Consider the following 8,934-nt stretch of genomic DNA (forward strand, 5'->3'; position numbering starts at 1 on the left):
TTTGCTGTAAAATTTCTTTTCGGCTTGCTGAATGTTGCTTTTTCCTTGGTGATCTTTTCTCTGTCGGGTGGGGAAAGGTTTAGAGTTTTGCCAACAGCTTCAGTAAAATTTATTTTTAATTTATTTTCCAGGATGGGTTTCAAGGTAGTAAGAACCTGGTCCACTGCTTTCGTTCCTTCTTTCTTGGCATTGGATTTATTTCCTGATGTTCGTTGTCGGCTACTTGTTCACACAGGCTTTTGAGTTGGAGGTTTTCTTTTGGAACTGACTTATGGATAGAGGATTTATCTAAATGGGTTGTATTACAGGGATTGCAGTTAGTTAGCTGATGCTTCTTCTTTTCAATTTCCGCCAGTCTTGCCCAGTTGTAGATAAATTTTGGTAAAACTCCTGTCGTTGTCCGTCTTTATTGTCATGTTGCCAGTACTTTGGGTTGGTAAGATAAGATTGGATCCTAGTTATTCTTTTTTCCATAGTTTTATAATCGATTTGCATTTTGGGGTCGTTTCTCATGAAGTTGATGTAATTTTCATGGCGGGTTCTCAAGGTTAAAGATGTGTTGAAAGATGGTGGTGGGTAATCTACGTTGGTTGTGTCAGAATTGTTCCACCAGTTTATTGCAGAAGTATCTTTGGTGCATCTTGAAAGCATAACTTTAGCAAAGTTGCAATAGTTCATGCTTAATTCTGAAAAATTATGATGCTATGTTGATATTTTTTATGAACTTTTATTTTTTATATGCCAAGATTAATTGTTAAAAGTTGCTAAGAGGTTAAAGAACACAGGACACTTAAAGTCTAGGTAGCTCATCTTTAATTTTAAAAGAGTTGATAACAATTGGTCTAATATTTATATCATGAATTATTTAAATTTTGAGTTTAGATCGTTACAAATGTGCAAGACTTTTCATGTTAACAAAGAAATACATGTATTTTATAATTTTTCTGCTGTATTTTTAAAAAAAATGGAATATTTTGGTTTCATTTCTTTTACTTTTGCCACATAAGGAAAGATAACTCTGATAAAATAACTTTGTAATAAAATGTCACTTTATGTGTTGTGAATGTTCTGTGAACACATGTTTTTGGTTTTCTAATCTGATAGCCTATGATGAGAGTTATCTTCTCATATTTAATCTTTAAATTTTATGGTTAAGTTTTCTTTATATTGCTCAAATTGAAGTTTTCAGGCTTCATTACAAAATTATTAAAAAATCCTATGGATTTCTATTATTAAAGCTATTTTTTAATGTTTTATAAATTTATTTTTTTGTAATGTTTGCAACTTGATCAATGTAATGAATTGATGTTTGCTAGTCAGATATTATATTTTTTTTTATGTTTTAAATTATGATAATCAATTAATGGATCTTTTTTTATCATATCTACCAAGATGAGAGTAAGCCAAACTTCCTCAGAAAAGTATTTCTGATATTTGCACTGTGATTAATATTATTGAAAAGATGTGTTTGTTGAAATTAAGAACATGTATACTAAGTTAATGTTATATAATTTTAAATTTCAATGAATTTCTAAACTGCCTTAAACTAAGTGTTTTAAGTGTTTTTTTCGGATATCTTGTCATTTAATAAGGAAATATACCCATTGTAAAATCTTTATATATCTCGCAACCACAGACTTTTGAATATTTGTTTTATTATATTATAAAGTATAAGGTGTTGAATATCATATTGTATCCATACACCCTTTCAGGCAGATCTCTAATGAGACATGTGAGATGTAGACATTTTCTGTGAAAAATGCAATTCTGTTAATAAATATAAAAAAATGAATATATGGTATGATTACCAATGAGACAATTCTCCACAAGAGACCAAGTAGACAATAGACAATATGATACAGAAATTAACAACTATATGTCTTTTATCAAAGTTATATATGTTATTTAGTTTTTAAATTGTTTAATAATATGAAAGACAATATGAATAAGAACAAGATTCATCTTTTGGTATATATTGATTATCAATATTAACTTGGCTCATTGTTTTTACAAGAAGACTCTTTAAATTTATTTTTCTTTTTTCTAATTTTAGTAATTTCATCTGTATGTAATTATGATATTTAGTGATTTCTATGAAAATAAACTGTTTTTTTTTAATGTCACATTCTAATTGTGGTCTTTCACTGACAGTTTATGTTGAATAAATATGCACTTTGACTACTTCTACATTTATCAAATTGAGATATTTTTGAGGCAACATTCCAGTCTAGACCATTAGCCACGAGTCTGATGCCAGTAGTAAATATTGATCTGGACTATTGAAAATTTCCAAAATATTATATATTCCTACATGTACAAATTTTGATATTGCTTTTCTGAACCAGTAAATGAAAAAGTGTATAGCACAGACTCATATAAAATAATGCATTGCCACAGGTTGATCTTTAGTCTGATTTGGTTAAACTTTTTGGAAGATCTGGTACCTAATAAATTTACTGGTTCTGACATGTCATATTTATTAACATATACAAAGGTGGATGTGGATTACAAAATGAAGATTAGCAGAAATAGATTTTGAAATGAAAGAATAAGGAAAGAAATGAGCCCCTTTCAGACAATGATATTCAAGTCGATATGTCGAAACAGAAATGTTTTATTTAGTGTCCTTTCCAGATTGGTATATATATAGACAATATATATTAAAAAGAACTTTGCATAAGAAATGCTCCCAGGAAAAGAGCTTGACCTTCTGATTTCATTTCTATTAGACTGACATGTATGGTTTACCACATTTGGTTCATTGAGATGTAACAATACTTGTAGTTATAGATGAGCTATATGACCACGAAATTCTAAAGACAGACTCGAGAGTTGCCTTGTAAGTTCTACTAAACCAGGGTATGCCTACAGATAAGAGGCACATGCAATAATACTAAATCCAAAATCACATATATATGTATATATTTTGATTTTTCAATTTTTATGATTGCTGTACAGTGATCTACATGCATCAGACAGTTATAGATGACTTGGTAGGTGTTCTTGTCCTTTTGAAAGGTCGTTTTTCTCCATTAGATCCATACCTTGTAAGTTGTAGTTAAAACTGGTATAAGAGATAGCTGAAAAATCTGAAAATAGCAATCCACTCGAACAGATTTAGATTTGAAAATTGATTTTTGATACAGAGAAAGTTAATTTATATTGCTGATGTCAAATTCAATCGATAATGATGCTGTAAACGTAATGGAAAACTGTTGTCCTCTAGAATCAAAATGGATGCTTCTTCTTCCAGAGATTGCTGTTGAATAATCTCAAGACAGAAATAAAAAAAAAATAAAACCGTTTTTTTCATTTTTTTCAAATTCTGGTTTTCTAACAATATGTTCATTTATTAACTGAAATCATATATTTGTGGTAAATGTTCCTTCATTTATTGCAGAAATTACGTGAATAGAACAAAAACTCTGATCTTTGTTCAATTCTTAAAAAAAATCTTTTTTAATTTTACCCTACAGAATCTAAATTAAAAGTAGAAAGAACTGAAATACGATGATTTCCAAGTATTTTTTTTTTCTAGTTTTAATTATCCTTTTTTAAATTCTCTTATACCTCGATCAAGATGCAGCTAAATATCTTGCTCTAGATATTTTGTATGGCAAACTAAATTCTATTTGAACACACTTGTATGTGTCTAGTATTGACATCTTAACAGAATTCAGTTATTGGGATAGTCGATTTGTATATATTTTGCTAATGTGTACGATTTCTAGCATCTATTTCGCCACCCTCCCCCTTTTTATTTTGTGTTCCATTATCTGCGAGGAACAGGACTTGCACGGTTATTTTTTTTTCAACGAGTATCAAAATATGTACTTATCAATCACAATAAACGTTGCGTTTTGTGTAAAAAGAACTCGTTACTACATGTTTTTGAAGATAAAGGCACAAAAGCAAAAAGACTGGTTGCTGTTTTTGTTAAAAAAACCAGATAAAGTATGTTCCTATTTTTTTAGTAATAAAATTCCCATTTACATGTTTTTCAAGAATTGTGAAAGCAATACAATTCATTTACGTTTATTTTTGTGACCCTGAAAAATGTACAAGTTATCATAAAAAGTGAATACGCAGCGTTTCCGTAAGTCAATGACCTTGGACAAATTCTAAAAAGTAAACAAAACAGCATTTCTACACAGTTCTCAACAATATTATATTTCTACACGTTCATTAAGCAGAATAAGCAATCAGATTTTGTCGAAAGAAAGCTTTTGAAATCACTAATATGGCAGAGCAAGGTATATGAAACAGGGTATCTTATTTGTTGGCAATAACGACATCGGATCATTATTTATGGTTAAAAAAAGGGGGGTGTGACTTCCCTAAAAGATATAGACTTATATCAATTATTGTAAATAAAAAGTTATATTTTAACCTGACGTCAGAAAAAAAAGATTTGGACAACAATGAATAGATCTCTGTATATAATCGTGCACTGGATAAGATCTGGCAATATGGAAAAGCTGTCTCCTTTATACATATTTGTAGAATATATATATATATATATATTATATATATATAATGTGGGCATGTCATTGAAACAACAAATCAGGGTTCAAATAAAATTTATGTTAGAAATTATATATACATATACGCCACCGTACAATTTAAAACAAAACAACCGTACAGTTATGATAGTCTGATAAACAGTCATGTAAAAATATGAAACCAATTGAAAATGAACGGCATAATTTATATTTAAATAATGCGAAAAACAAACACGAACCAAATCGATTATGGATGTTACCGTGCACTCACAATTGTGAACAATCAAGAGATCAAGTATTTGTGCAAGCCACCTCCTGAACATAAATGTAAATAATTATCGAGTTGTGGTATCAATACCAATGAGACTACTTTTTTCCGAAACATAACGTATATTTTTATATGTTTATAATAATATTGTCTGAATGCTATATGCCCTCCTGGGGCACTAATTTAGAAAATAAAAATATTCTATTTTATTCTATTCTATTCTATACAAGGCTGCAAAAGCTATGAAAGTGTTGCGAAAAACGAACACGAACCATCGGTGAAATAACCTCCCTGTGTTATATAAATATTTCTGTTAATGACCGAGTGTGACTGTTAAGTGATGTATGAACCATTAAAGTCTTCGACAATGAGCAAAAATATGATGGCAGAATGCGGCCATACAAAGGTGTTTTTTTTGTAATTTCCAACGTCATAGTATCTTGATCTTAAGGTTGTTCCTGCACTTAGAAAATATAGCAAGAGAGCATGTCTTCTCAGGGAAAATATATATATATATAATAAAGAGATGTGGTAATGGTGGTATAATTTTCATTGAGATACTCCATAGCTCTAAGTCAGGAATCTGATGTACAGTATGTGTCGTTTGTTTATGTAATTTATGCGTGTTTCTCGTTATAGAGAATAGACAGTTGGTTTTCGCGTTTGAATAGTTTTACACTAGTACCTTTGGGGCCCTTTATAGCTTGTTGTTCGGTGTGAACCAAGCCTCCATGTTGAAGGCCTTACTTTGACCTATAATGGTTTACTTTTATAAATTGTTATTTGCAGGGAGACATGTCTCATTTGCACTCATACGACATATTCCTAGTACATCTATTCAAATGAAGTGGATGCTAGTAGTTAAACAGGTCACCGTATGGCCTTCAACAATGCAAACATATATGCGTTCGTATTGATAATGGTGATACGTTCGTACAGCATGCGATACGGATGTATCCATGAATAATGAGTCTATAAATGTACAAGTACTCTAAATATAAGTAAACCAATGTCAAATCTGCCAATTTGTTGAAGCAAATTTCTACTCTTCCCTTGTCGGTATTACACCTCCTGCTTTTGCGATTTCGAGAAAGCAACGCCTGCACTGTGTAAAACGCTGTAGACCAAACTGGACTACTCCACCTAGAATGAACAAGGGTGGAGTTGTCTCATGGGCAATTATACCATATCTCCTTATTTTCATAGATCAATAAAAGGCGTGTGCCGGGGGGTAAAACCAGCATAAAAGTATACATGTATGAGCTATGGGTTCAGTACCACAAAATGAGGAGTTATAAAAACATGAATTAGGGTCGAAGACAAAAAAATGTAATGAAATGAAATACTAATAGTACGCAAATACAAGCTACTGAATAATCATGATAATATGTCATTGTCAATCAGGACTGTTTATTTTTCTCACTGGCTGGGACTTGCATGCCAAACTTACTTCAGTGTTAATTTAACGTCGGCTTTAATATTTTGTAGTGATTGATCAGTCAATAGGCTTTATTTCGGTTTTACACTAATGTTTATTTTTAATCTTCTTGAATATATAATATACTACACGTATAAATTTACGTCACGGGAATGTTAATAAGAAATGCAAATTATACATATGAATCAAAGAATAAATGACAACCCAACGACAAAAATAACAATGGCATCTCGTCAAGGACAACTATGGACATACAAGTATATATTCCTGAACATGTGTTGTAACTTGGGACAGTACATTTTAACAAATATGACAGTATAGTAAATAATTACAATTTAATAGACGTACATACAAGGAAACTACATTAAGTGCCGTACGGTGACATATTCTTTTCAAAATTCCTCCTCATTTTTTCACGGTGGAGAGTTTTCTCATTGGCAATCTTACCCCATTTTATTTCAATATATCATGAAAGTTATGCTAAGATATATTTTTGGAACAAAATTGGGGACCCTAACGCTAACACAAGCTTTCACCAAATACGTTTTCTGTACCAAAATCAGTCGTTGTTGAGTTATAAACTGTATCTAAAATTATTGAAAACCTGATAATTTATGACTATTTTATTTTTTTTTTTATTTTTACAGTTGTAAGAGACGTTGATGTTAGGTCCGTTTGCAGTGACTTTTTGTACGATGGATCGTGTAGCAGGATGATGTGTCCAAGAACACATATTGGAAAATCCATCTTTTACATGGACAGCCACTGTCATCTGGATTTGTTGACCACATGGGACAAGTGCAGTGGTTTTCAGTTTGATAAGTTGGTTCTTCCTTCTAACTTTGCATTTCCAAGATTGCATTATCTTTTGCATGATTTGCTGAAACCAGAACAGTTGATGAGAAAGAAGATCTTTTCGACTGTTGGTTGCCATCCCAAGAAGTTCAGAGAGTTCAATATGTCAGTGCTACATGAGATTGAATGTTTGGTATTGAAAGAGTCAGGTGTAGTAGCAATCGGGGAGTGTGGACTTGATTTTAGTAAACATGTTCAGTCATTTGAGGTAGAGAGACAAAAGCAGGCTTTTGGGGCGCAGATGAGATTGGCGGCTGGTAAGAATGTGCCAATTGTCATCCACTGTCGCGATGCAGAGGAAATTACGTTTGAGATGATCCACCAATACTTGGACACGCAACATAAGATACATTTGCATTGTTATACAGGATCCGTCAGCGTAATGAATAGATTTATAAGCTCGTTCAAAAACTTGAAAACTGGCCTGACTGATATCATTACTAAACATGATGTTAGTAGTGATGTTATTAACATAGTGAGGAACGTGCCGCTAGACCGTCTTTTGTTGGAAACTGACAGTCCCCATTTCGTGCCTGGCAATAACTACGGTGGTAGACTCAGTACAATGTTTTCTCATCCTGGCCAAGCCATTAATGTTGCTGTGAAGTTTCATCAAATGAACAATCTTAAACTGAAAACTGTGCTTAACATCTCTACATCTAATTGTAAATATATGTATGATCTTTGAAATGAAAAGTCTGTATAATAGTTTCTCAAACAACCTGTAAAAAAATATACATTTATTCGTTAAGTGTGTTAATTTACGTTTTTTGATTGAGTTAAGCCTTCCAATTGATATTTTATTGTGTGTTTTTCTATGTTGTTATGTTATACTATTGTTTCAGAAAAATGGGGAAGGTTTGGTACCATTAAAACGTTTAATCCCGCGGCAAATGTTTGCACCTGTCCTAAGTCAGGAATCAGATGTACTGTAGTTGTCGTTTGTTTATGTAATGTATACGTGTTTCTCGTTTCTCGGCGTTTATTATATAGATTAGACCATTGGTTTTCCCGTTTGAACGGTTTCACAATAGTAATTTTGGGGCCCTTTGTAGCTTATTGGTCGGTGTGAGCCAAGGCTCCGTGTTGAAGGCCATACATTGACCTATAATGGTTTACTCTTATAAATTGTTATTTGGATGGAGAGTTTAATATTTCATTGGCACTCACACCACATCTTCCTATATCTATATAGTACATTTACATAAGTAAGCAATTACAAAACGATACGAGTTGGGTATGTTAGAATAATAATAAAAATACAAAAATAATAGAAATATACTACGAACTAACCATGCTAACGAAGCAGTTGTGAATGCAGGTTTCAAAATGGGTATCCAGTTAGACTCGAAAAAACATATATGCATAAAAACCCTAAAAGTAGCTCCGAATTCGACCTCTCCCCTCCCCCCCACACACACATATACACAAGACAAAAATGAGAGAAAAACCTATCACAGAACAAGCAATTGGATATGAGTATTATTGCTTGTTATCGGCAATTAGAAATAGAAAAGTTAAATCTAAATGTGTTAGTTCATCTGTACAAAGTAGTGTGAAACTTACATTTTTGAAAGGAAACAACATCTATGGAAGATAGAATATAAAATGCATCAATCTGTTTATCAGGGTTTTTTTCTTAATTGACATGTGCATGTACAACACTTTTTAACGTCCGTTCAGCGAAACCGCCAATATTCAAGCAACCAATTAAAATAGGGTTCAAGTTCAGCGTCATGAATATGTATGAGTTTAGCATGTGTGTACACTGAGCAAACTTGCATTGCGTGAATATAACCATAACCAGGGGCGGATCCAGGATTTTGGAAAAGAGGGGGGGGGGCAAAGTTTAAAAAAAAAAATTGGGACCT

General features: G+C 32.1%; 1 protein-coding gene across 1 annotated transcript; it reads left to right on the forward strand.

Annotated features, from left to right (window-relative positions):
- Window positions 1-4,240: 4,240 nt before the first annotated feature.
- On the forward strand, window positions 4,241-7,751 carry LOC134700001 (putative deoxyribonuclease TATDN2). The gene is made up of 2 exons (XM_063561401.1): window positions 4,241-4,253; window positions 6,856-7,751. Exons 1-2 carry the CDS (start codon window positions 4,241-4,243, stop codon window positions 7,749-7,751), a joined length of 909 nt encoding a protein of 302 aa, XP_063417471.1.
- The last annotated feature ends 1,183 nt before the right edge of the window (window positions 7,752-8,934 follow it).

Source organism: Mytilus trossulus, unplaced genomic scaffold (genome assembly GCF_036588685.1).
Source record: "Mytilus trossulus isolate FHL-02 unplaced genomic scaffold, PNRI_Mtr1.1.1.hap1 h1tg000110l__unscaffolded, whole genome shotgun sequence".
In the NCBI taxonomy this organism is placed as follows: domain Eukaryota; kingdom Metazoa; phylum Mollusca; class Bivalvia; order Mytilida; family Mytilidae; genus Mytilus; species Mytilus trossulus.